Source organism: Cyanistes caeruleus, chromosome 6, assembly GCF_971803275.1.
Source record: "Cyanistes caeruleus chromosome 6, bCyaCae1.hap1.1, whole genome shotgun sequence".
Classification (NCBI taxonomy): Eukaryota; Metazoa; Chordata; class Aves; order Passeriformes; family Paridae; genus Cyanistes; species Cyanistes caeruleus.
The window spans coordinates 5337898-5365345 of record NC_141706.1 but is presented as its reverse complement, the minus strand read 5'-3'; the positions used below and the strand labels follow the sequence as shown (position 1 = coordinate 5365345).

The 27448-nt window shown below is 45.1% G+C and overlaps 1 protein-coding gene across 4 annotated transcripts; it reads right to left on the bottom strand.

Annotated features, from left to right (window-relative positions):
• Positions 1 to 1522: 1522 nt before the first annotated feature.
• PAK6 (p21 (RAC1) activated kinase 6) lies at positions 1523 to 27448 on the bottom strand. Of its 4 annotated transcripts, none has more exons than XM_023928527.2 (10): positions 27359 to 27448; positions 26697 to 26761; positions 17842 to 18050; positions 13365 to 13967; positions 9712 to 10203; positions 9334 to 9467; positions 6603 to 6729; positions 6293 to 6418; positions 5485 to 5619; positions 1523 to 3566 (listed from the first exon to the last, which is right to left on the bottom strand). In XM_023928527.2, the coding sequence occupies exons 3-10, from the start codon at positions 18043 to 18045 to the stop codon at positions 3399 to 3401; spliced, it is 1989 nt and encodes a 662-aa protein (XP_023784295.1). In that variant the 5' UTR covers positions 18046 to 18050; positions 26697 to 26761; positions 27359 to 27448; the 3' UTR covers positions 1523 to 3398. The 4 variants fall into 4 exon arrangements, with proteins under 4 accessions (XP_023784295.1, XP_023784296.1, XP_086750739.1 ...); XM_023928528.2 differs by lacking the exons at positions 26697 to 26761; positions 27359 to 27448 and adding exons at positions 21582 to 21912; positions 22064 to 22195; XM_086894613.1 differs by lacking the exons at positions 26697 to 26761; positions 27359 to 27448 and adding an exon at positions 22045 to 22269.

Genomic DNA, 27448 nt, shown 5'->3' with positions numbered 1-27448 from the left:
CTCATTCTCTGGCCCAAAATATTTAAGTGAGGCCAACCTTTGCACTATCTAATTAAAAATTAGATAATGGGGATGTCTAAAGCAGAGGAGGACTCCAACCCCTGCAAGGGACACAAACAGGAGACACTGTACCTATAAATGACCCCAATCCTTTTTACCTCCATAACAGAGATAATGCTGATGTGCCTAAGGCACTCAAAGAAGGAGCTGCTGCACAGTAACTATTCCATTTTAGAGACACCCACCCTGCCTCCACATGTATCCCACATATCAAGATTCTCCAAGATTATCTAGCTTATTACTTGTTATCTCCATTTATACCCCAGACCTAGGGCACAGCCAGCAGCTCTCCCCAGTCTGCAGTGGAAGGGTGCCCTTTGTCTCAAACAATGTTTCAAACAAAATTCAATGTCAAATTCAGGAGCCTCATTTCAGCTGGGGTCCTTCTGTTGCCACTGGTTAAAACAGGGGCCTCTAGACAAAGATTTGTTCTGTTCCAAAATAAATGGGATAATAAGCTGCTGCATCCAACATCAGAGGCCTGTTGAAGGAAGACAGGCACCATCACAGACAAACCAGTGCAACTGGGATGTGACAGCACTGACAGACTCCCCGTTTGATTCAGCAAATTGTTCATATAAATATACCATGTGCCATCTTCAAAGGCCTCCTGGATGCTGATTGCCAGGGCTATGCCAGCAAGGAAAATGCTCCATACTAACAAAACTGAAAGGAAGGAAAATAAAAGGGAAGTATTCAGGGGAAACATGACATAGAACAGCAGCAAACCCCGAGACAAGAGTGCACTCTTGTAAGAAAGGAAAAATACTCAGAGAAAACATCATCTCTGAGCATAATTACCCACAGAGTAGGCTCTGAGCTAGTCAGAGAAGAGACTACACCTTGTTATACAGTCAGATGTCACCAAGCATACATTAAATCCTGACCTGAACACTACTGCAATACAAATTCCAAACCTGCTCTGTATCCTCATTGTCCTGCCTGGTTTCTGGGGAAGGAGCTGTTGGCCCTGGAGACAGAGCTTCAATCTTTCAGCTAATCTACGTTTATCTTAGGATTTATGTTTGATTCCACACTCATCTAAGTAATGGAGCAGTTAATTGGTGCTGTGGCGTGCATGAACTGCAAAGAGAGAAACGTAAGAAGCAGGAATTAAATTCTACACTGCACAGGAAGATGGATCCTTTCTGCATTCCTCACAAATATGCTAATGAGATTTTAAAATTTTATAAGATACTTGAATGCAATTTTTCCAGGGCCTTCCCTCACTATGTTCAGTCAGATTTGGGCTAAAGTATAAAATGGTGTCAAAATGCTAAACCTGTCACCCCTGTCTCCAAGAAACCTTTGTTTCAGGACTCAGGATCCAGGCTCCTGCTCCAGTCTCCTCTAGTTTTAGAAGCCATATAGCGACAGAAGGAAGTTAGAACAGATTCCAAGGTTCACATTCACGTCTCTGAACTACAGACACATTTTTAAGCATCTCAACACTGTAACAGGCTTATGAATAAATCAAGAACTACTTTAATTTAAAACACAAGTGCAAAGGCTTCACAACTAAAGACGAGCAGGACTGTTTGTTTCAAATTATAAATCTTTTCCAAGCCCTGCTTTTTTTGCATTAAAAAAAAGCAATATATCTGGAATACAGAAACATTTTACATCAAAAATTTTCCAGTGCAGCTAAGGAGGAGCTTAATGAATTAATTTCAACCAACTCCATCAGCTCCAAACTTAGACATCCAGTCTACAGAAACCCCCTACGACCTCTACCTGCCATGGGTAAGAGAGAGAGTGATTTTGTCCTTCAGCAGGTGTCTGAACCAAGGGGATGGACCACCTCCAGAGCTGTTCCCCCAGGGGTGTTCCTCTCCCCGTGGGCTACAGAACCAATGTACAGCTCTGCAGACTGGGTGCCCACCCTTTGACGGCTGGCAGCAGTGCAGATGAATTCCGTCCCAAATTACTTCAAGTAATCAACCGTGGCTTCAATTTTGAAGCAGAATCTGTAGCTGGAGCAAATAGCAGAGGTTATGAACATCTTCTGAAGAAAACGCAGTTCTGAGGTCAGTTTCTGAGACAGCAGGACTGTCCTGAGAATAACTAAAAGTCCAAAACCTTGGTATCTGGAGTTCCAAAACAAGATCCCAGTTCCACATGTACGAATATATTCTTGAGACCTCACAACAACACACATCATCACTGTACAATGTTAATCCTGACCTAGAGTCCAATTACCTTGAGGATCTCACTGATCAGAGAGTGCAGCATACAAAATATCTAAAACTATGTTAAAATAACTGAAAGAGCCGTTTAGACAACCAGAAACCATCCAGAAGTAAAGGGCTGATGGGGAAGGGCAGACCAATAGCCAGACAGCAGCACACAAACACAAAAATCAATCCTGGGATATGCAGGATAGCTCAAATATTTCCATTTAGTCTCCTATGGCATCCCCAAAATGCTACCCAATAACTGCCCCAGGGAAGCACTTCTCAGCCTCTTCTGGGAGTAAGGACTGGGAAAGCAAGGTGCCTGGAGACCAGCCACAGGAACACACTGTTCACATTCCAACCAGCACACAGAGTGTTGCAAATGGTGAATTTTCAACCATTAGATCCTGGTGGTAAGAGCACCTGGTCTTCATAGAGTCCACTTTGAGGACCATATCCAAGGGTTTCCCCCTTCAGAAGTTTAAAATTATGAAATGGATTCAAGACTGACCACTAAACCATACATATTCTGCAGCAAGAGAAGCATGTTGATGCAAGAGAGCCACTTAGAAACAAATATATACATATCACATCTGCTCCCTAAGGAAGTGTATGCAGGTTTCTAGGTCCATGTTTAACCAAAGGAAATTAAAATCATCTGTGAAAATGTCTCAGAGGAAAAAAAAAAAAGTCTTTGTGCATTTACAGTTTAAAGGTGTCTGTGCCCCAAAGAGAGTCAGCTCATGGCTCCAGTGTACAATGAAGGAAACAAAGATCACATTTCTAAGTGGGAAATATTGTTGCAGCTCAGTAGTCAGCAGCCAGGGTGTGCAGAAACCCACAGACATTCAGATACACAACTTCAGACTCCATTTTTGAATGCCATCCTTCGGCAGCAGCGATCCACAAGCCATGGAATACCCGCTTTATCCTTGAGACAGACTTAGTCTCACTTAGATCTAGTCTGTTTTGATTGTCTTCAGCAATGAAGAAGCCACATAAGGCTGAGGATGCACGGAAAGGATTCACATTCGTCCTCCAAAAACAATCACTGGCAAGTTCCAAGCACCATTCACAGGTCGAGACTGCCTGGGCTCTTAATTTTTTCTCTATGATTTTTTTTTTATAAACATTCTTTTCCCCTACAGTTTCCCTCATATAAAGTCAGCAGGTGGAGGTGCGCTTCCTGTACTGCTGGATAAGGGGCACCAAGCACTCTGGAAGTCCTGTCTGGAGCAAAAAGGGGTGATCCAGAAGTTCTTGTGCCGTTGCTCTTTTCAGCGGATCCCGTGTCAACATCCTTTCCAAGAAATCTCTCAGAACTGGGGAGGTCTGTGAAAAAGCAACCAACCAAAAGTCAACCACACAAAGGGACCAGGCACAGCTCATGCAACACCAGGCTGCTGAGATGAGTGTGGTTAAAAGGATCCTGCTCATTACCAATCTGTATCCCTGTTTTTTTCCAGCAATGTGACACAGGCCACATGCTTTTTATGCTACGGACATAACTTTCTGTCACTGCTACGCACAACACTTAGGTTGTTTTCTTTTGAATGAGATACAGTCTGCAACATCCTTCCATTTGGGTTGCTTTTGCTTCCCATTTTGTTACCTAAACTTTCTTGGATTTCAGCTCAAAAACTCAGCAGGATTCCTGCTACATGAGCACATCACCTGGGCAGGAAGGGGGCATTAATCCATTCTTTCACTGGTCACAGATAATGGAAAGGTAGTTAAATAGAGTTCTCCAATAGGTTCTAAAAGCCTGAAAAACCTTTGTGCTAATGCTACAAGAAGATGGAGAAGCTGCAGAACAAGTACCAAAAAGCTCAATGACCTCACAGGTTTGTCCTTTGGAAGAGGTGTAAAAGCCTGGGAGTAGCCAGCCCCAAGCACCACCTCAAGACCCTGCACATCTCTGGCTGGTTTAATCCTCTGCAAAAAATTATCTTGGCATGTATTTCTTTATTTTAATGCTGATAATTACATCCAGTTAGACTGGGAGAATTTTTCCAGCTCTGGTTCCCTTAGTAGATCCTGAAATACTGTTCCTGCTGAGATACTTCTCATCTCAGGAGCGCTTTGGATGACTTCACTTGGGATTGCTGCAGAAGGCACTGCACAGCTCAGGATGAGTGCCAGGATCCAGCCTGTATCCCTGTCAACAAATCTGCCCATGCTTTAGCAATGCAGCAGGGATTATCCTAGGTGCCATCCCTTTAACCTGCTGCCCCCAGTGCTGCAGTCACTGACCACAGTGAGCCATGAGTTGGCACCAGAACAGAGGGCTGGACCCACAGCTGGAGCTGCACTCCAGCAGGACATTGGGGAGGAGGCCCACTGGTCTGTAAATCAGAGGTCTGCTGGAAGCCAGTTTGCTTCCCAGTACAAAGTGGAGCAGAGCAACACCATACTCAACTCTGGCTGTCACAGTCTGTGGCAGGCCCATGTCACCAAGCAAGGTATGACCCAGGCCAGGATGGTTTTACACTGCCCACGGAGGGCAAGCACCAGGTCCAGAATGTGACCGTGAAATTTTAATTAGCGTTGCAAAAGCAAAAAGGAAAGAACAGCTGTTGATGTTGGAATGTGTGCTGTTAGTTCAGCAGTCTACTCTCTTAAATAATTCAGTTTTAGCAGCTGCAGATGCTCTGATTAATTGGAAAGGCTGGGAAGCTCAGGATACTGCAGAAGCTGTTTGATCTCAGGGGCTGGGCATGGAATGAAAGGAAGACTGCTTTAAGCGGGCACTGAAAGGTGATCACTATTTCTTATGTCACTGCTATTTTTTCCTAAGAAGACATGAAGCCAAGTTCATCTTCTGAGCTGCTGCAGTGTCTCCATGAGTTTGCATCTGTCCTGAGCTCTCCTGCTCTGACCATAATGCAGCCTTTGTAGTCCTGAAGGTCATGAAGCTGGAAACTCCCAAGAACAGGGATCCTCCTGTTCCCTTTCCTGGATGATGAGCTACTCAATCCACATCAGCAAGCTGGGAACTGCTGGGTCCACCTGAAGCAGCTCTGACCTGCACTCTCAGTTTATGCCCAGGTGCCCTGACACTGCCAGGGCTGTTTCCCAAAGTAGCCACCAGCTGTCAGCAGCAGCTTGCAGCCACTATGACCCTGAGGCCAAAGCTGCTCCCCAAGAAACACGTCCTAGCAAGACCATTTCCACAGCCACTGGGAACAGCTGATACAGATGTTTGCCTGTGATAACCATCAGGCTTACAAGTGTTTGGCAGCACGCTCACCCTGTGGAAGTTTTTCAGTTTGGGAGGAGGGCTGTCACGGAGTCTCTTCATTGCCTGGACTGGAGAATCACTGAAGTAGGGGGGTTCTCCATCTACCATCTCTATCACCATGATCCCCAGGGACCAGATATCCACCTGTGGGACACAATGGCACATCAATACACACACTCTAGAGGAGCAAGTCCTTGTTTTGTTGCTTTCACAATGACCACAACACCCCACCCATGACAAATGGTACCAAGAGAGTCCAACACTGATGCCCCTAATGCTTTTGGGCTCCTTACATGAGTTTAACAAAGTCAATTTTTCACCCAGGACTGAGCCATGCTGGTGTTGCAACATGTAAAGGTGTGCAAGTAACTGCTTGTACCACACCTGGTTGGTTGATAAACAAAACTAGTCAGTCTGCTGCCACCTGCCCAGAACTCCAGAGCTCCCATGTCTGCTTCCCCTGAGGTGAGCCTCTCAGAGCTCACATCTCCCCCATTTCCTTTATGGAATTTATTTACTTATATTTGTCATGTCACAGGCTGCCCCTTGCTCACATCTGTCCACAGCAGATACAAGCCTAGGCCAAGCTTTAAGTGTAAGACTAGAACAAGTTGATGCTTTGTTCCTAGAAGCAGAACAATCTGGCTTACTACTGATTCCGGAAATATTGATGTCATCACCATCAAAGCTGTAGTCATAGTTGGGTTTATTTACTAAATAGAATCTAGAGACTTCCTAGACAAGCCAGTAGTTATTTTCCTGTGGCACTTCAGAATATTACTTGTTCTCTCCTGCTATTAGGGAGGCGGTCCCTTACCTCAGTGGTGTATGGTATCCTTGCAATGACTTCTGGAGCCATCCAATAAGGAGTACCTACCAGGGATTTTCTTTTAGGTACATCTTTACTGATCTGAGCACAGAAGCCAAAATCAGAGAGTTTGACCTGTACAAAGAGAAAATCAACCAACCTTAAAAATACGCCTTAAACAACACAGCGGGAAACAACACAGACAAAGATGACAGAGTAAGAGGACGAAGGGAAAACAAGGGACTGGAAACAGAAAGGAAATAACAGATAGAGGCTGCAGCAGCAGAAGACAGGAAACAATTTGTCTGAGGAAACACACCCTGCCATCCAAGGTCAGAAGAATGGAGTCACTCTTGATGTCTCGGTGAATGACCCCCTGAGAGTGGAGATAGGACAGAGCCTGCAGCACCGACTCACACACTGTGGCAATCTGCTCCTCATTCAGCCTGCAATTAGAGACAGAGGACTAAAACTGTGCAGGGCACAGTGCTCCTGCACAGGGGCACAGGGGGTTAAAACACAGACACTTCGGTTCCCTATTATTCTTCCATGTCTGTTACTGAGCAAAACGTTTTTTACTTGATGGTTGAAAACTTAAAGTTTTCATAGGTTTAATACAGAGAAATTGCACTTTGAATTTTGTACCTAAGTTGATTCTGCAAGATGCTGTTTCAAGCAGCTCTGACAAGCAGCAGTGCTGCTTGATGCCAAGGTGCCGTGGTAACTGGTGAGACAGCTTTTTTAAAGCAAATACAGTAAAGATATTATTCTCAAGGCTTATTGTGCACCTGTATTCACAAAACGTGCAAACACATCATTTGTCAGCAAATATAGGGATCCTTTAGGTGTTTCCTGCAGACACTTGGGCTACACTCACACCTAACTAAAGGTAGCACAAGCTACAAGCAGGGAAGACACTACTGATTTCCACCACTGTTAGCACATGGAATATGAGTCCCAAAGCCCCCTCTTTAGAAGCTGTTGCTGTTTAGAATAGCAATACAAAAACCTTCACAATCAAGTGAAAATGGTAGAAATTAAAATTCTCTCCTGTACCTGGGGACAGTGACAGCTCTGCAAGTCTACACCAAGTAATGCTAGAAGTAAATTATTTCAAAGAATAGCTGAAGTACCCAGTTTGAGTACTGTGGATTCTCAGCCTGTCTCTAGCAGTTGTTCTGAACACCCTCCTGTTGAGGACAAAGAAATGAAACATTCTCAAATTTGGATCTGCAAATGAACCCAAGGAGAAGAGAGCACTCAGAAGGCAGAACTGTGCAGTGAACCATCACCTTCTAAACCCATAACAATTTCAATAGCATCAGCTGAGAAATCTACACTTGTGCTGTTGTTTGGCATCCCTTACTGCTCCAAACCAGGACAGCTACAAGGTTGTAGCTGCACTGTGCCACACTGACGGCAACTAAATCTGAAGGGTGTCAGGGGGCTACTTCTGCCTTTATGATTTAACCTGAGAAAAGGGAGAGGGACAAAGGCTACCTGTGGGACTTCCCAGCATAGAACCAAATATTTTGGGAGCTTTTCATTTCATAGTGCCTGAGCTAATGCACCTGAAAGCCCTGTGGTTCCAGAAGATCACAAGAGGTGCACTCTCACCCTGTCACGTATGGAATTTGGTTTCAGTCAAGTGACTGCATAGTGTAAAACAGATTACTGGAGGATTACCTCACTCCTGGAGATGTAAATCACTTATCCCCCTCAGCAAAAGTTTAATGACTGTAATGATGGTATTTTCCTTCCTGGGAAAAACTGATAAAGGTTTGCAGCTTACTTCTGATAAATTTTCTGATAAATATGAAAGATCCTGCTTCCATCATGAGGGAAAAAAAAAAAAAAAAGCATTCATTAACAGGTTCAAAGGAAGCTTCTTAAAACAAATCTAGGCTGAGGTCTCACTGGTGGATATAAATACACAGACCCTTCATAAACCTCTTCACCACTTTTTATCTGTAATTCAGTACCAGCCAAGAGCCCCAAGAGTTTCACTGGCCCTGTAAGCTGTAACTCAACACTCTTTAGGATTAAATGTTGGCTTGCAGACCCTGAGATGCCTCTGAACTCAATTCTGGAAGGGCCTGCCAAGGTAAATGTCTCCAGGACACTCCATCCAGGTGTGGCTGAGGAGGTTACAGAGGACAATGTGGCTCTTGATGCCTCTCAAAATTGTGTTTCCAAAACACAGAACCCAACAGAGCAAGACACGTGCCTTAAACCCACCACAGGACCTAGCAATATGTGAACTAAAGGCATACTATGATTTTGTAAAAAATGAATACAATCTCTGCTAGCAATACTGCCTAACTCTTATCCAATTAAGATCCTGAATCTTCCAAAGAGAAACTCTCATCCTACTTGGTCAGTCTTTCCCCTGGCATTCCCTGCCCCAGTTTCCAGCCTCACAGGACTGCTCTGAGGCAGGAGGAGGGTGCTCCAGAGCCAGAGTAGGACATGATCATCATAACTGCATCATCAGAACACCTGAGAGGTACCAGAGGCCATCTGAGAACAACTTCTTTGCCCTACAGAAATGATTTGAGCACTATTGAATATGAAGCAGTGTAGATAAAGAAGCAAATTTAGGAGAGTGTCCAGTAGTTGCTATCTTTAGGCAATGAAATTTGGGAAGGAGTCCAGATCTCAAGGCTCTGCTGCACTTCTCCAGAAGCGATACTGAGGTTGAATTTGTGGCTAAGGTTACACCACAGAAAACTATTTCTGCATGTTCTTTAATACTTTTTCAATGAAGCTCCTGGCCAGGATTCAACAGATATAGTAAACAACACTTTTTATATGAGTGTTGTGCTTTACAGGAAAGGTCATCAAGGAGATGATTAGTGGATATCTAAAGGGATCAGTACTTTAAATTAGTCCCTTCTACATCAGAAGTATTATCACATATTCAAAATGGGTAACATTTATAAACTTTAGTAGTTCAGGGCACTGCAAGCACAAGGGCTCTGAGGGAACCTATTTGTCCCAGAAATCCCCACTCTGCTCTCCCATGTTGTGTCTGGGATTTTGCTTTCTACCTGATCTGAGACACGATGTCTGTGAGGGCTCCTCCCTGTAGGAACTCCATCAGCACCCAGAGTTCCTCTCCCACAAGGTAGCTCTTGTACATCTCCACGACATTGATGTGTTGATAGTCCCTCATTATCACCACCTGTAAAACCACAGTGGACAAGTGACCACCACAAAATCACTCACCACACTTCATCTTATCCAACAAAAGTGAAGCGCACACAGCCCTGCGACTACAGCGCAGAGCCTCCATCCCCCCAGCAATAGCTGTTCTTGGTACGAGCATAATGCTACTAGAAGGAGGATAATCCTGCTCTTCCCTTCCTTTTGCCACACTGATTGTTCCAATGAGGACAGCAGCATCCCCCTGTCTTCAGCACACTCACCTCATTGAAGAGGAGCTCCCTGCGCTGCTGCTTCCTCAGATCCATCATTTTCACGGCCACCTGGCGCCCCGAGTGCTTTTCCCGAGCAATGCACACGATTCCTGTGGAGCCTTCCCCAATCTTGATGTAATTCTCCAGCAATGTCCTGGGATCTCCTTGGTCCACAACCATCCTGAGGGCAGCTTTGAACTGCTCATGAGTCACAACCACAGGGTCCTCGCTGGCTGGCTGCCCCTTCCCAGCAGAGTCCTGGGGCAGGTGGAGGTTGCTGGAACTGGTCTGGGTCTGCCGGTTCCTGGGGGACCCCGCCGGGGAGGGCCGGCCTGGCGGCACTGCCACAGCTTTCTCTGCTGTTGGGGACTTCTGGGGGGTCCCAGCTTCAGAGATCATCCTGGGGAACTCAGAGGCAGGTTGGTCTGGGGGGAGAGACTGGGCTTTGGCTGCGGGGCTGTGGGGGGAACCCCACTGCTGGGGCTTGAAGAAAGCATTAGGCTTCAAGAAGAACAAAGAGGAAAGTGAGAGAAAAAAAAATGGTTGGATTAACAAACAGAGCAGTGAGGACTGAGTTCAGTGTCATCCCTCTCCATTCTAAGCACACCTTGGAGCAGACTGGAGTCAAGAGCTTCCGGTTCTTGTCTCCATGTCTGCCCAACACATGGCTTGAATGAAGATCTCCTTAGATGCAGATATTCAAGAATCCCTTAGGGAATGGGTGCTATGCTTTAGCAGTCTCCAAATTGAGGCAGTTTAAAGGGAACATGCTTTAAAAAACCACCAAGACACAAAACCCACGGAAAAAAAAACCAGCTACTAAAAAGCATTCCAACCTTGCCACCAAAACTCAGGGGCAACCTGTGCTGCAGAGAACTTGAAAATCCTTTATCCCTCTGTGCCTCTGATCTTCCTTTGTATAAAAGGAAAGGGGATTCATGCCAAGGCTGTAAATCACTTTGATGTCTTGGCCTAATTCCCTTTGGGTAATTACACTCTGCCTACTGAAAACACTCTCTGCACTTTCCACTGGTACCTGCAGAGCATTCCTGTCGATCAGGCATGGAATTAGCTCTCCACTTTGGGAAAAGCACCAGGCACCAGGACAGCTGGAGGCAGCCAACGTGAGACTCCAGCTACACAGAGCCACCTGCCACCTCACTGACTTAAAACTAACCTACAGTGAATTTGGATTAGCACTGCTCAAGGTTTTTGGAGACCTCCCACTCAAATGACAAGCAGGCCCAACTCTACTTAGTGCAGGAGATGTAGTAAGATCACAGGCTGTGGGACTGTGACTTTGGGATAAGCATTCCCATGCCAGGAAGGATAAATATTGTCATATGTCATAATACTCACCCTGAAAATGTTGATTAATTAAAATTCAACAACATTTAGCAGGTGGGGTACAAAATACACTACATTTGTACAAATGTATATGTAAAATATATATATTATATGTATATAAATATATGTAAAACAATAGCAGATCTGTCAAAGAAGCAACTTCAGAAAGAGCAAACCCATAATTTATATTATAGGGCAAGACAGAAACTTCAAAGCAAAAAGCTTTTTCTCTCTCACAATTCAGAGAGATTAATAAAGTTAATAATATGGGCATGGGAACTGAAAACTGCCAATCGAGAATTTTTTACAAGAGCTCTTATTTTTCTTGTCTCAGACAGGGAATAATTGTGTAGGATTTAATTCTATGCACTTTGGGTTTTAATCTAGGATTTTTGTCAAGAGCAGAATCTGTATAAGCCTCACACACAGACAGGCCCTGGAAAACACGATTTAGCAGCATCAGGGCACAGCACAAACACAACTGCCTGTCAGGAGTTCCTTCCTCCCCATACACCAGCTCCACCCCTGCAGTCCTGTGCTGACATGCTCACAGCAACACAGAATTTATTTCCCAAATCTTGTTTTGTCTCAGGAGAGAGAAAAAAACACAGGTTTTACATAATCCAGAGCATGCAGAAGTGCACACAACATGCGTGCGAGCTCACACAGGTTTGCTTAACCAGGTCTAAGTCTTACTTCCTGCTCGTGTAATCTGACAGTCCCCATGTACGTGTTTTCTGTCTTGGGACATTTTGAGGCGCCACTGGCTCTCCCACTCCTTCCCTTCATAAGGAAGTTGCACTCAAACTTCCCATGGTGCTTTTCAAGGCACCACCTTCCCATTTCAGCCAGCTACCCAGCCAGGTGTAGCTGTTCCATCTCTGGAAATGTTCAAGACCAGGCTGGAGCAGCATGGTCTAGTGGAAGGTGTCCCTGCCCATGGCAGGGTGTGGAACCCGACAGACACTGAGGTCTCTACCAACCCAAATCAGTCTAGGATTCCATGATTCAGTTATATCCCTATGCCTTTCATCTGCAATTACACATTTCTTACACATCATAGGCTCCATCAGAGCAGGAGACACAGGTTTTCATCATCAGAGGCTGGTAAGAACATCTTAGATAAAAACTACCAGGGATGGCACAGATCCCTCACTGGAGTAGGGAGATGGATTAGTCTTCAAGGTCTTCCCTACTCCTCTCCTCTGACAAAAAGGTGGAGTTCAAACACTCCCAAGCACATCCACTTGGCTGTCCTGCTCCTGGAAGTACTGAGCACAGCAAAGACACTCTGTCTGGGGAACGTTCTGAGTTATAGGCACTCAGGGGACAGGCCTTGCAGCAGTGTAGATCAGCCCAGAGTCACTGAGACAGCAGTAAGTGTAATTTGCGTTACACAAGGACTGCATTCCTTCAAAATCCTCTCCCTTGGAAAGGAAACCCACTGTGCTCAAAGCCTTGAGCCTGGATCCTTACGCAGACTGCAAGAAGCTGGATTGGAGACATCCCCTCCCTGCAATACCCTTCAGAGCAGTCAGGTTGGTTTGGAGAGTGGTTCCTGCCATTGTCCTCCCCGTTCAGGCACTTCACAGCTGCTGGGAATCAGCCTGACCCAGCACCAGCTTTGAAGCCACCAGACAAGCCATGCAAGGAAGATGGATGATGGGCCAGCTCAGAATGGAAAAGAAATAATGGCTGCATTTCCTATCCAGTACCAGGAACCAGAGATTTTCTCCAGTTTAATAAGAAATGAGTCATCCATTCAGGACAGCTTTCCTGGGGGAACTGAAGCTATGAGCTGTCCCACCCTTTCCAAAATCCAACAGGCTGACTTCCTGTGTGACAGCGCTGTGGGCGCTGATGCAAACTGTGCTGCTGTCATGGCCTGGCAGATACAGCTATAACCAACACACTCTCCCTGGGTAGTTCTGGTTTGCACAGGCAGAAGAATACACTGCTAATGCAAATCATGGCAATTTACCAAATGGCAAAGGTTCTTTGGTGCCAGCAGAATGGCACTGCAGTTATGCCTTTACCTCACAGAAGGTAATGACTAAGACCCCTCGTCCTTCCCAGCCCACGCTCCTGCAGCTCTGCCAAACCTTCTGCTGGAGATCTGGCTGCCATCCTGAGCTGTGCCTTGCAGCATCTCATGAAGCTCAGGCCACACACATTTCCCCTGCCCAGGACTATTTTGATTCCAGCATTAATCATAACAAGAACAGATGGTTGCCTGATGTCTGCAATTAAATTGGCTGCATATGTAACCTCTGGAATTGTAAAGGCAACATTGCAGTCCAGTGAAGAACTCCTACCTTGATCTGCAGGGGAGGGCCTGGCTTGTTTGAGGTGTTGGACGATGGGAACACGCTGCGCAGGAGCCTCCTCTTCAGGCTGTTCTCCCGTGATTTGGAGTTGGGGCTGCCCTCACCTGAGGGTCTGGCATTGGGCTGTCGCTGAAGCCAGCCCTCCTCTGGGCTCTTCACTGGCGTCTCGCTGTCCCCTGGCACAGCAGGCACGTGCTGCAGCCCAGAGGTGCGCTGCAGACAGCTGCCATCAGCACCCTGGAACTCTGATGGCCCCAGGGACTGGGCTTTTGTCACCATCCCGTTGGGATGAGACTGCCCTTCCAGGCGGGATTTGTAATCCGGCCACATGGTCTGCCTCCGGGCCACCTTGGACCCACCGTTGCAGTTGAGGTAGTTCCCATACTTGTCTGCCCAGTCTCCTTCAGGACTCTGAAGGTACATGTCTGGGGGTCTCTCGTCTCCCAGGAGCCCAAGGGACTGGGCTCTCCTCCTGCTGGTGGGGCTCCTGCCCCTCAGAGTGTTTGAGCTGATGGCAGAAAGCTTCTGGATGTCATTGAGCAAACCAGAGATGTAGCCTTCCACTTCCACGGTGCTGCCCCTCACCACGGTCTGGGAAACACAGAGAAGGTGAGAAGCGAGTCAGAGCTGTAAGAAGCAAGGCTCAATTTCTCTTGTCAAAGGTTAGATTTTGTACATACAGCCAAAGACAACTCAAGGAATTCAGGAAAAATTACCAATTTCACTCTTTTGTTTCACTGTCCTTTACTAAAGGAAAAAAAAGAGTCCTTGGGTTACATCCCGCTGTCAGAGTAGCAGTGCTGTCAGCCAGAGCAGTCAGTGCTGCTGTTGTGCTCATATTCTAAAAGACAACATTAGAGCAAAACTGGGATATTTCAACACTCCTGGATTTCTTGTGCTCAAACTGTGTGACACTACATCACTAATGCACTCACCAAGCTCCTGAAATATTAGTTCTCAGAAGTTCCAGCATGCTGCAAGCTCCATTTGCAAAACTCACCTTTGCTGTGCCAATACAAGGCTCATCTCTCCCCTGAAGCACTCTCAATAGCATTGTAATCAGAGTCCCTCAGTCTGCTTCTCTACAATTTCTGCTAATACATCCCAATCCTGACCAGTGCAGACCGTGCTGTTCCAACTCTGCCTCCCTGCTCTGCCCTGCCAAGCTATTATAATTAAAAATGACGAACAAAGGGTCACAGCAGCTCACAACTGCCTTGTAAGCAAACACTGAAGAACAAGGCTTCCATCCAAACAGGCACCAGCTCTGTACAAGTAGGACACTTGAAGCTGTTGGTATATTATGTAGTGTTCTACCTTGTTTTTTTTCTGGAACTGAAAAGCTTACAGAAGATTTTCTAGTGCTGGGAACCAAAATGTTTCATTTCTCCACAAAAATTTGCAGCACAGGTTCACTCCTACACTTTCATGAACCTCTGCCTGAGGAAAGTCCTTCCCTGGAGTGACAGCAATCTCCTGTTTGCTAACTGAGCTCCAGGGATCTTCTAAACATGCTGAATTAATTACACTGAGACTAATATTTAGCTGGTGCAACATAGCAGCTCCAGTAATTTCAACAGAACACCACCACAGTGCACAAACGAGCACCTGGCTTGCTCAGTGTCTGAGAATGAAAGGCAGAACAGAAGATTTTTGTTCAACAAGGTGAAGAAAGGACAACTCAGCTCACTCCATGGCACACACACCAGCTGCAGCTGGAAATTCTGGTCTTCATTCCTCCTCCCTCACCACACACACACACCCCCTTCCTCCACAGCCCAGCTGCTGTCACAGAACAATGTACTGGGGACATGAACTTTTTGTCCAAATTGGACAGAAGTCATTCCAGAAAGATGTGCATATTCTCAAAATGAGAAGTCTCCAACAATATGCTATGGCCTCTCCAGAAAATCCACTGCAGTTCTCTTTTCCCCTTCTGTCTAAAACTCCCTAGAATTAGACTCAGGTCACTCCCATGAAGTCAGACCTAGCCCAAGCAGACGGGGAGAGGGGAGTTAATCTTGCTTCACTGCTGTGTTAAAGGGCTGCATCAGATTAATGAGGAAACATCCAAATTCGAGCCAAATCTATATGGAGTGCTTCTCCACAGCTCATGCCTTACTGACCAAAACTAAGAAATTATAAGAAAAGCACCATTTTATAAGCTACACACAAACCCAGGAACTACTCTGATAACTGAATCCAGGACTATATATGAGGGCTTGGAAAAAGAAAAATATCCAATTTATTGATATCATTGAACAGGAATTAATTCAAATGGAGTTTACCAGAAACAGTAAGCTTTGTTATGCAGTCTATGAGAGCATTTGCATTTGGAATTACTGGGAGAAACAGTGCTCATTTAAGATGATTCTTTAGCTTTTAAAGCCTGTTGGGTATTCTGTCCCTGTTCTCTTAAGGATTTGCACCTCCTTTCAAGCTTTTACCACCCTCAGGTTTAGTAAGTCAGACATGAAAGTCCTGACCAGCATAAGGCTCAGGGCAAACTCCAGGAAATCTCTTCACACACATTTCTGTTTCAAAAGTGATGCCTCACACTATTTTTTGAGCATCCATTGCCTAATGCTTGAGGAAACTTGGTTTGCTCTGGAAATGCCATCGGTCCAGTGTCCAGAGCCTCACTGAAGTCAAGGTACACGGGAGTGCTATCACTTCTCGCTGACCCAAAGCCCCCTACCCTGTGATTAATGAAAATTGGGTTGCTTGACGTGATTCTTTTCTTGATAAATCCATACTGTCTGCCAGCTATTATGGCTGCTATCTCCTTAGAAGTGGCTGCAAATAGATTACTTGCTTATTTGTTCCAGTCTCATTCTGGGGATAGAAATTATTCTGACTGATCTGCAATTCTTTGAATTTCATTAGGCCCAGCTGACTTGAAAATATGCAACTTCTTAGATAAAACTCATTTCTGTTCCTGTTCTTTTTTTATTCTGGCCTGCATTCTCAACCCTTCATGCTCATGCTAATTGTCAGCCCACTGATCACACCTAATGAAGACCAGAGAAAAATCATTAAACACTTAGGAATGCTCAGTGTCATCTGTTAACTTTTTTCCAAAACCAGCAGTGAACAAATTCTTTCCTTCATCCTCCTTCTCCTCCTCAGTGCACTCATGATGTGTCCTTACTGCCCTTTATGTTCTTTGAGAATAACATCTCTTTTTGTGCCTTGGCCTTCCAGTTTTGCTCCTACATGAATTTCTTTTCTCTTTGCCCTTTATAACTTGACCTAGTTTCCACCCTTCTGAGCAATCCTCCTGCAGTTTAAGCTCATTACAGAGCTCCTGATCTAACAAAGTTGGTCTCTTATTACACATTTTATCTCTTCTCTGGATTGTGCTCCTATCCTCTACTACATTTTGAACCTCAAAGCACATTCAGGACACCAGGAAATACCTCCTGCTTTTTTTTTTTTTCCACCTATTCTTTCTAAGCAAGTTTTTCCTTTATAAACCAGCCTGCTGCTCAAAGATCCTGATGGACCATTTCATTTGCAGGTTTGATTAGGTACTGAACCACACATTAAACCAAATATAGTCCCCTTCAGTTCCCATGTTTTAAAGTACCTGTACACAAAAAGCTAAATATATTCATCAGATAGCCAACTCTTTTTTATATCCCTCCTAAAAGCAGGTAAGCAACATCTCTGTTTTACAACACACCTTTCAGTTTTTAGACCCCTGCAGTGTTTTTTTTTTTTGAACTGGGAACAAAAACCTCTCCCAAGCAAACAAGACTTTAAGCACAATATTTCTGTCACCATCTTTCATTTCTTCTCCTGAAAGGTCAACACAAAGTTGCCTTTTCCCACAGCACGTTCCTGCTGTCACACAGTCTCCAGACGCCAGTACTAGCAGCCATCTAAACCCACCCATCTACAGGAATCACTTGTTTTTCCTTACTGAAGGACATTGTCCCATTACTATGTCCCACTTTCTATTAAAATCCTGGTTTATTAACCATTTTAGCCCAGACCCTAGTTTAATCCTTGTTGTCCTCACTTGTTCATGAACAGCAAGGCAGTGGTACACTGCTCTCTCTCCCACTTTGGCTTTCCTGGCAACTTAATTACCAGCCAAATTTGCTCACCCACAAGAATGACAAACCTGCTAAAACAGGTCTCTCCATGAACTCTTCTCTTGACTTCCCTGTACGACAGCTGAACGCATCCTGGGTCCTGTCAGCAACCACAGGAGCTTTCACAGGTCCCCATCACTGTGACAGGCAGCCAGCTGGTTATTTCAACAGTGACAGCAACAGGTCAGGATCCTACTGTCCTTATTCCTGATGAAGTTGCTATCACCTTGGGCTATCAAAGCCTGCTACCCACTGAATTCCATACAGATACTACCCTTAGTCCCATTTATGGGACACCAGAAACAGTGCCTCAGCTTGGAGACAAACTCCCTGAGGAGCAGGAAAGAACTGTCTCCCTCCCTTACCTTCATAGGCTGGAGCTGCATCCTTGTGATCCTTGAAGGATCTACCACTGGCTTGGGGCGCCTCAGTGTGTCCAGAATATTCTGCCATTGAGGTGGCAGGCCCACAAATTTGCCCTCCTTTGGGTCAAATGAGGTGTGGACACGGTGCTCAAAGTTCTGCGGGGCCGAGATCTCCGGGCGTTTCTTCTTCTTCTTACGAAACATGATGCCTGAAGGGGAGAAGGCAACACCGTCAGTGCCTGTCTAGGGCTGAAGGGCCCAAGCAGTAAAATCAGGTATCAATTCTACAAGCTAATTGTGCTGTACTGAGAACATTTTCCAGTGAAAAGAATTTTATCAGGAGTTGATCACCTGCTTTTACAGATGAGGAAACAGGCACCAAGAGAGAGATGATTTTGCCCAAGGCCACCTTGCAGGTTCATGGCTCAGATGTGATTTCTAGTGGCTTCCTTTATTTCTACAAATTCATATTGCCTGATAAAATGATTTTAAAAGTAATTAAGATATACATATTTATATTTTACCTGCTTGTAACTACATTAAATGTCTTTGGAGTCCAGCCAGTTAGACAGAATTGATTCCACCACAAGCCTGAAATTTAAGGTGGCTATGAACAGGGCTCAGGTTGTCTTCTCATTGCTTACTCCAAGTAAGTAATATCCACTTGGCTCCCACTTAAAGACAGCAGAACTATTGCCAAAGGAAGAGCTGCTCAAGACTGACTCTGGATCTCAGTTTTTCTTGCTTAGACAGAGAGCTTGGGAGGGAGAGAGGAGGTGGTAGGTGGAAATAAAACTCTGTCAGCAGGTAGCTGAAGAAGCTAAAATTAAAAACTAAGATTCTTTTCCCTTGGGGGCTGAGAGAGACAGCTTGTGTGAACAGCCAGTGCAAGTGCAACAAGCCAGAAGCACCTAACACTGAAATATACCCAAACACAGGAGACTTCAAAATCTGAATTAAGAATTTATAACCAAAAAAAGATAGATAGAAAGCTAAGAGATTGGACCTTTCTGAAATCTGGAAGGTATGAAGGAAAATGAAGCAGAGCTCTGTATACAGTCAAGAGGTGGGAAAGCTGGAGGACTGCAGTGGATTGACATAACCTCTTCACAAAACCAGACAGGGAAGACAGGGTGAGGCAAGGAGATTTTCTATGGAGAGCCAGGTTTTTCACAGTGGGAGTGGTGGGAGTGAGAGACAGGCATAAATCAAAACAGGAGTGGTCCCAACAGCATAGAAGGAAAAGCTTTCCTGTGACCAGGAGAGTCCAACATTGAAGCAGCCTGTCCAGACAGGCTGGGCAGGCTCCATCCTCAGGGGTTTGCTCTCAAAACCAAAGCCCTGAGTAATCCAGCCTGACCCTGACCCTCCAACCTCCCCTTGAGCAGGGGGGTTGGGCTGCACCTCTCAAGGTCCCTTCTGCCCTGAAATGTTCTATGACTCTACTCACTGCTTTGGGAAAAAGCTGCACAGGCTTTTTAAAGCAGCTAACATCCCCCAATAAACAAAAATAACATTTACATGCTCTTCCACAGACAACATTACTATTGGCATTTGCTTCTCACTAACACTAACACATGGTTTACAGTCATGAATGCCATCTCTTCCCTAACATCAAGTTCAGGATTTTTGCCACTTAATCTTCAACTTTGTAGCAGTCACTCTTCCCCTGTACAGGACCTCAGCTTCCAACTATTTGTGCTGGATAAATATTTACAAGGGTCAGAGAGACAGACCGCATAGAGAGATAACCCACTATGGTGTAGACATGAGCACACTTGTAGACAACATCAGTCTCCAAAATCAGCACATCACAGTGAAATCTATGTCAAACATTTTCCAGGTTGTCCCATTCTAAACTTGTTTAAGGAGCAAAGTGCAGCCACCATCTGAACAATGACTTTGCTCCCTGGTGCTAGACTGGGGTCTTGAAAATCCAATACACAGCAGCTCCCAGTTTGGTTACCATGATCCTGCAGTCACAGGGATAGGAAGTGTTTGTATGGCAGAGAAGGACCTTTGCTCCATCTAACCCCCCAGTCATGCAACCCATCCTTGGTGAAACACCAACTTCACACGCTCTGTCCATTGCGACAGACTGCTAAAGATAACTCCCAGGTGAAAAAGAAAACAAAAGATTAGGAAACAAAAAAAAAACCCACCAAAAAACAAACAAACAAAAAAACAACAACCCACTTACAAAAGAGACTGGAAGCAACTGCTCTGCCTAGGAGAGATTTTGCAGCCAGAATAATCTTTGCTTAGAACAAGCTCCAACAAAAACTCAAATACATCTTAATGGAGAGCTTATGGGAAGGGTGTCTGTGCTCCAGGTCTGTATTGCAGCTCCTCAAACACAGTGATTCATCTCTCAGGCCCCTTAGGTGCTGCTTATTAACTAATAATCAAGACTAAAGTCAGAGGGCAATTCTTTAAGGAAAAAAAAGCGCAGACAATCCCAGAAAGGAAAGATACTCTAATAGCTCGTGGTGTTAGTGCTCAAACCAACAGCTGGAGCTGCTGAGGAGCTTGAGAGCCTCCAAGGAAAGCAGGGAGTATCTCTTCAGTATTACAGCAAGTGGTTCAGTTCTGAACCCTTGACTACATGTGAGTTTTGACAGCTCCTTGATCCACCTTGACCTGGCCACAGCAATCCCGGTGATCTTACTATTTCAACCAGTACCTCTTCTTCTGCTCCTACTCTCACAGCTTCATAATGAGAGGATACACAGGGCATAGCAGACAGTCTCAAGTTTGCTCTTTTAAGTGCTTCATGTGGCAAAGGGTCCTGTAAAAAAGGGTGTTACAAATGCCACAATCATTAGCAATTGTAGCATCAATGGTTTTCTGAACATGTCAGGTATTTCCCCATAAGGAGAATGATTCTGGCTTAGGTGCTTCAAAATGCAAAATATTAAAGCCCAGGTGATATTTTGGCCCCAACCAGAACAGTGGCTCTATTTCACCATCTCACTTTGCAGAAGCATAAACACAACAGTACATTTTTATATTTACATAAAATCCCTATCCCTGACAATCAACATGTGGACTATACTTAGATCCCATAGCCAAAAGCATGCTTCCAAAACCCAGAAAGGAGCACCTACTGAGTTCATGGTCTGTTTTAGGAGACTGGTTGGCATGGTCTGCATCTACCTTATTGGCTTAAAACAGACAGCTTAAAAACAACAAAATGTAATCAGCTCCAAATACAACACACCCCTGGGCATCCAATGGCATTTGCTTTATATGGTCAGCATCAATCCCTGATTATAAAGAGATCAGACAGGTGGTTTAAAGGTAAACTGCATTAGGATCAAATTAAATACATACACTAAAAATAGTTATTTGAAATCCAATGAATTCTAATAATCTTGGTAGGTTTTGCATCTCATTGAGGAGATCTGTATTTAACCAGTCTCCTTTCACTTTGTGGTTTTCATGCAAGAGCTGTTTACTTGTATTTCCAATACCCAGCTAAAGAACGTTTATTGTTAAATAAAACACATAAAACCAGGCCCTTTCTAAGTCAGTGAGAAATTCATAAGAACATTTTATGCATATAAGATTTTGTAATTCAAGCCAAACCTGTATTTAAACACAGACAGCATCCCTTTAATATAACAAAACAAATACTGTGACACTGATTTTATAATAATCTACTAGACTTTAGTCTTTCATTCAGTGCTGACAACCGTACTGTAAGAAATGTCACAAACATAAATAATAAAAGTCACTACCACAAGACAAAAGCAGTCGGAGATTGAAATTCTCTCAGCGATCCATTCCTGCTGCCTGGGAAACCACGTTAGGTTTTTCAACTCCAGATATAGCTGTTCCTAGATGATACAGTTCCAAAAGCTGTCACATCTGCCAGTGAGCACGAGAAAAAATCCCACAGCCAGCAGATCCAGAGCAGGGGGAGGGATCAACTGGGAAGGAGGGGCAAGAAGAGAGAGGGGTCAGCCTCAGATGAGAGGAAGGGGTGGGAAGATTAAGGATGGAAGGGGAATGAGAGTTAGGAAGGAAGAGAGAAATGGGTGGGAGACAGGCAACCCGAGGAGGAGGGCACTGAAAAGAAGCAACATCACCCGGAGAGGGGGGGGAAAAAAAAAAAAAAAAAGAAGTAGATAAATGTTATCAAGAGTGGCTCGTTCCAACGCCCAGACAAAGACAGCAGCGTGCACTGCCTTTTCACCCGACCTGCCTCCACCCTGCTCACGTCCAGCCACACGTTCCGCCAGGACACCGCGCCGTCCGGAGCCGTGCTCATACCCTCCCTCACTCACACATGCACTTGATGATAGCACGGCAGCACAGAGCTACTTCAGTCTCACTTGTGCAGTTTCCAGTTAAAAATAAGCTCTCCCTCCCCCTCCTTGCTGCAGCACTGAACTCGTTCATCAGCTCATTGCGTCGCTATCGCAGATCTGGACGCAGCTCCCTACATTCCTCCTGCCCCGGACCAGAGATAACGCTTGGTCCCTGGGCTCAAGAAAGCCATTCCCATCATTTCCAAGTCCTCCCACAGCTGATCTGCCAAACTGCTCTGGCCAGCTCCAAAAGGAGAGGGAGAGAAGAACTCTTCCTACAGGACCTGAGGAACTGCAATATGCAGATCGAGTTTGCAGTAGGAAGATGAAGATCCCAGAGAACCTGCCAATTAAAAGGAAAAATGTATTTCCATACTCTGCTACTCAGGTCACTGTCATATGCTGCATTTGAAATGGATTACAGGATAACTAGGCCATTATCCATGCATGTCATATGCATGTGTTCACACAAATGTATGTGTGAATATGCACATCAGGAATTTCACTGCATCCCATACCTTCTAAAATACTCATGTTTGCCTTCTTGAGGTTTCCAACACTCTTATTATTTATAACAAGCCATAAACGATCATAGCAGTTTGCAAACAAAGGGAAATGACAGGTTAGGTCCCTGAAGAGCTGACAAACCCAGATGTGACTTTACACAGCAAGGAATGGCAACAAGGGTCAGTGAAAGGGAAAAAGAAAAGCCAAATGGTCCAAAAATCTGAAACAGGATCCTAGAGCATTGTCCTGACACCTTCCAACATTTGTCTGCAATTCTAGTTTTAGAAATACTGGTTGAAGTACTTTTTTTCCTCCCAAAGGAAGAGTGGATATTTCCTTGCTGTGCTGTCCCTTTCCTCATTTCAAGTCCTTTCCTTCTATTCCTTTCTCCCTCACCAGCCCCCCATGGCCAAGCTGCGTGTTGGAGCAAAGCAACAGCACAGCAAACTGATGTAATGCTCTAAATCCTGACCAAACACACATGAGAGCACAGATTAATATTACATTAGAAATAAGCTTAGGGACAGACATATTTGTTTTATTGGTGGGTTTATTTCTGAGGAATGAGAAGAACAGCACAACTGGCTTGATATTTTTTGACATGCCTCCACTGAGCAAGGTCTGAAGGCATCTGAAGGCTTTGGTGCTTCCTCTCTCTCCCCTGCTCCATTTCCTTGCTCATAAATTAGGACTAAAACCTACAACACAGTGAACGCCTATTTGCTCAGCTTGTTTGGGACGCTGCTGGGTTACATACTTTTAGATGTGTTTTAGCTATACCATACCAAATTCATTCTGAGACATAAATAAAAGCACTTGCAAAGAAAAGACCTCTTGAACTTTCCAAAACCAGTACAGGCATGTCCCAAATGCTAATGAGTTTTATCCCTTGACAAATAACAAAGTTTTCCATTATTTACAGTCCCCTAGAAATCCCAGCTGAAGAAGTCACCATCCCATTGTCTGTCTCTGAAGTCAGGCCCCACCCTCTAGAGGTTTCATCTGAACAGACGAAAGGTGAAGAAAGGGAATTATTATCCTCATTTGCAGATGAGACAGAAAAAAAATTACTAGCCCTGTTTCTTCCCACCTATGTCTAGATTAGCAGATATACAGCATCTCCCAGGTATGTCTCCTGGCTGCTTTTTAACTTTATATTAAGGCCAGATCCAGGCCCAACACTTCCACAGAGAGAAAACTTGGGTGCAGGGCCCCAGTAGAAGCCAATACATGCTGTGACCACAGGTTTGATCTGGACACCAGCACGTAGGTCCAGAAGCCCTGACAGAACCCAGCAGCAGAGACAGAAATCACACCCAAACCTCAGCTGCAGTCCAGCGCCTTCATTACAAGAGCAGCCTTTCCCACCTGGGGCTCAGTGTGTGAGAGGGTACAGCCACCAAATGCTGCAGCAGCAACAGGGAGGGCGCCTCACTCATTGTGTCCTTGGCACGCAGAGCCAGCAGGACGTGTGCTGCAGGTCACCAGGCTGAGACCAAAGCCACAATAAATCTGACCCTTTTCCCCACCTTTTACATGATTCACGTGGCTCATGTCCTGTTCTGGCTATACCAAACCACGCTGTGCTGCACCTCTGACACTCATCTCACACCTATGCCTCTCCCTGATCCCTGTCCAAAGAGCAGCTGCACTGTTCCACATGGATTTCCTGACGTTATTTGGCCATGAAGGATGCATCAGAGTCAAAAACAAGTTGCTGTATTTTGCTGTTAATGCAAAGCACCACAGAGCTTCAAGACAGGGCTTCACTCTCAGCTGTCTTGTGTGACAGATACATTCAAAATCAGCATAAAAGTACTATCAAGATTAGAGTAAGAACATTTAAGGTCCTGTCTCCAAAAATTCACATGAATAGCAACATCTTACATATGAGAAAAGAGGTTACGCTGGGACAAGCCAAGGGGCCACATCTGGCATGTGGGGTCACATGGCAGGGGAAGGAGCCAAGGCACTGGGCACCACATCCTGCGGCTCCATGTGAGCCCTGGAACCTCAGTGTGCTCTTGCACAGCTCGCAGATCCAGCTGCCTCTGGCACACGGGGTTACGAGAGGGAAGCTGCAGCTCCGTGCTGCAAATGGGCACAGCACAGATTTTACTGTATGCAGGAAGAGTCACACTCTCAGGGAGCAGGGCTGAATTCTCACAAGCAGAGCTGTCCCAGCAGAGGCACTGGTGATCACTGTCCTGGATCACCATAATCACTCCAGCAGCACAGCAAAGGGCTGAAGAGACACCCCAGCAATTCCCCAGATCACCCAAGTATAGAGATGCAAGAGTTAAACTTCCTTCCAGGCAGCACTAAACAATCTCAGTCCCTAGTTACGCTCATCATGTTCTCCCAAAGAGAGATACAAATATACTTAATTGCTGTCAGCAGCCTGCAAGGCAGTTTGCTTGTGCTATCCCCACGGTATAACTGATGGGAAAACTGCAGCCAAGGCAGTGCTCCCCAAAACATGGAGGGACAGATTCACTTAAACCCTACAACCTGCCTGACTCTCAGTGCCTTCCTGCTCACTGCTGCCAACACTGAGATGCAAATTTAAATCGCAACAGACAAGTCTTCTCTCAGGGAATATCGGTTATCCTGCTCTGTTTGCCACGACTGTGAGTGTTCACACAGCCCTCTGTACATTAAAACCTGAGGTGCACTCCCTACATGAGATAAATGACTGCTATTGGCTACAGCTACACTCTGTTCATCAATTAATTACAAAATAATCTAATTACTAACACTACAAGTTAAATGGCTGAGCCCTAGGGAAAGTATAATTTCCTGAGACATTTTTGAGGGAAATAGGTTTCAACTTTTAGTCCATGGGCACCCTCCATCCCCACTGTTCTCTTTTGCCAGACAAATGGAAGGTCAGTCTCAGAACAGCAGTATCATTGCTAAGACCGAATGGCAGTGCATTAGTCCTCAAACCACATGGTAATCCTGCAGCTTTAGAAACCATAATGAGAAATTCCTTAAAAACAAGACCTGTAGCAGCCAAGTGCTGATTTTGCGCTCCACTGCACTAAGTCTATGCCATTATAACTCAAAGTCAGTGAGAGTGGTGCAGGAGAAGTGTTAGTGCCACAGACAAGGAAGCTGCTCCCCAGACCAGAACCCACCCTGAGGAGGTTTTTGCTGTGCTCTCTGCAGCTCTCAGTGCTGAGCAGTGCTTCAGCTACTCCTGCTCACTTGTGTCCTGTCCAGGTACAGAGCTCATGTGCTGCTCTGACAGGGATGGAACTTCAGCAGGGTGCCCCTGTAGGTACCCAAAAAACTCTCAAGTGCAATACAGAGCTCAGAGCCTGGCTGTGTGTTTTCACTTGCAGTTGGGTTAAGCTAGTCCAATCTGCTTTAAGCAATTTTGTTTAAAGCAATTTACACAAATATTTAGCGCTTTTCTCTGCCTGTGAATTTCCCTAAGCATATTACAGAAGTAGGTTAAAAAGAGCTCTTTTTTTTCCTGTTTAGAGGCAGGACAGCCAAACTTTAAAAAATTCTCCTTAATTTCATTCTCCTTGGGAATGAAAACCATTTTGTGACCAAACAAGTGCTGTTTCTTGCTTTGCAAGCCTTGGCAGCAGGACTCAAGGTGGCCTTCCCAGGTACATCCATACTTACACCCATCTAGACAGAAACATCCCCTATGCACAGAGCAGGCTTTCCATCTGGGAGCACAGTTACTAATCCAGCAAGCTATTTGCTGATAGCTCTTTCCACTATTTGATCAGCTTTGCTTCTAGATTCAGAAATCATTGTTCACACACCTCGCAGGATGTACATACCAAGGCAGCACTGAATGTTAAAAGCAATATAAAGCTTCATCACACCATCAGGAATGAGACTTTTCTGTGAGAGAGGGCTGGAGAGAAAGCGAGGCAACAGCTTCCCTTCCCCAGCAGCTGTGTTAGGGGCTGACTCAGGTTGTACCCAAACAGAGAACTCAGAAAAGCAGACAAAGAGAGGGCAAAGGTCTCTTACTCTCTCCCCCAGCCTCACCTGAGAGTTCACACTCACCAGACACAAATTGCTCTTCTGTATTTTCAGTGCTCTGTCCCCAAATACATTAAAGCATTAATGTCCTGGCAAAGAAGAAACCAAGTATTAATAGATAGAACTATTTTCTGTCACTGCAAATACCTGCCTGTATGCACTGCTTACCTGATAAAAATGAGTACAAATGCCCAATAAAACTGTATATTGTAATTAAAATAGGACGAAATTAGGCAGCGTTCAGCCAGCCAAAATACACACACCCAGCCCCACACGAGTACTCCAGCATAGTTTCAGGAGGTGTTCTGAAAGGATCCTGGCCAGCACAGCTGCCAGAAGGATGGGAATACACATGGGAAATGCTTAAACTAGACTTCTCTGTAAGGTATGGTGAGGGTCCTTGCAGATACAAGACACTGAAGAGCAGATATTGCTCTGTCTCCTGTAAAGGCAATGAGTATGCATGTTCCTGACATGCTGTCTGCTCTCTCAAGCATCATCCAGAGTAACTTTTAACCCCTTCTTCACCCCAAGGTTTTAAGAGCATCACCCTGCAAGATTCAATAAGGCATTTTCCCTCCACATTCCCCATCCTCTTAAGTGTCAGTTGGCTGAACTGCCAGACCTCAGCCCCACACATTGTCCCACCTCATAGACCCTGGAAAGCAAAAACCAGAAGATCTTACTGGCAGTCCTGCAGCAACAATGCCGGTGGTGGACAGTTCCAAGGGAGAGGAGAAGGAAGGGTCCTGGAGGTAAACTCTCCCACTGTCATG

Coding starts and splice junctions, on each gene's coding strand:
- PAK6 (XM_086894613.1), bottom strand. CDS start 22,114: ATGAGCACGGCTCCGGACGGCGCGGTGTCCTGGCGGAACGTGTGGCTG. Junction 10,204..13,364: donor GCCCTCCCCTGCAGATCAAG/GTAGGAGTTCTT, acceptor TTCTTCTTGAAG/CCTAATGCTTTCTTCAAGCC. Junction 3,567..5,484: donor AACTGAAAAACTTCCACAGG/GTGAGCGTGCTG, acceptor GCTTTTTCACAG/ACCTCCCCAGTTCTGAGAGA.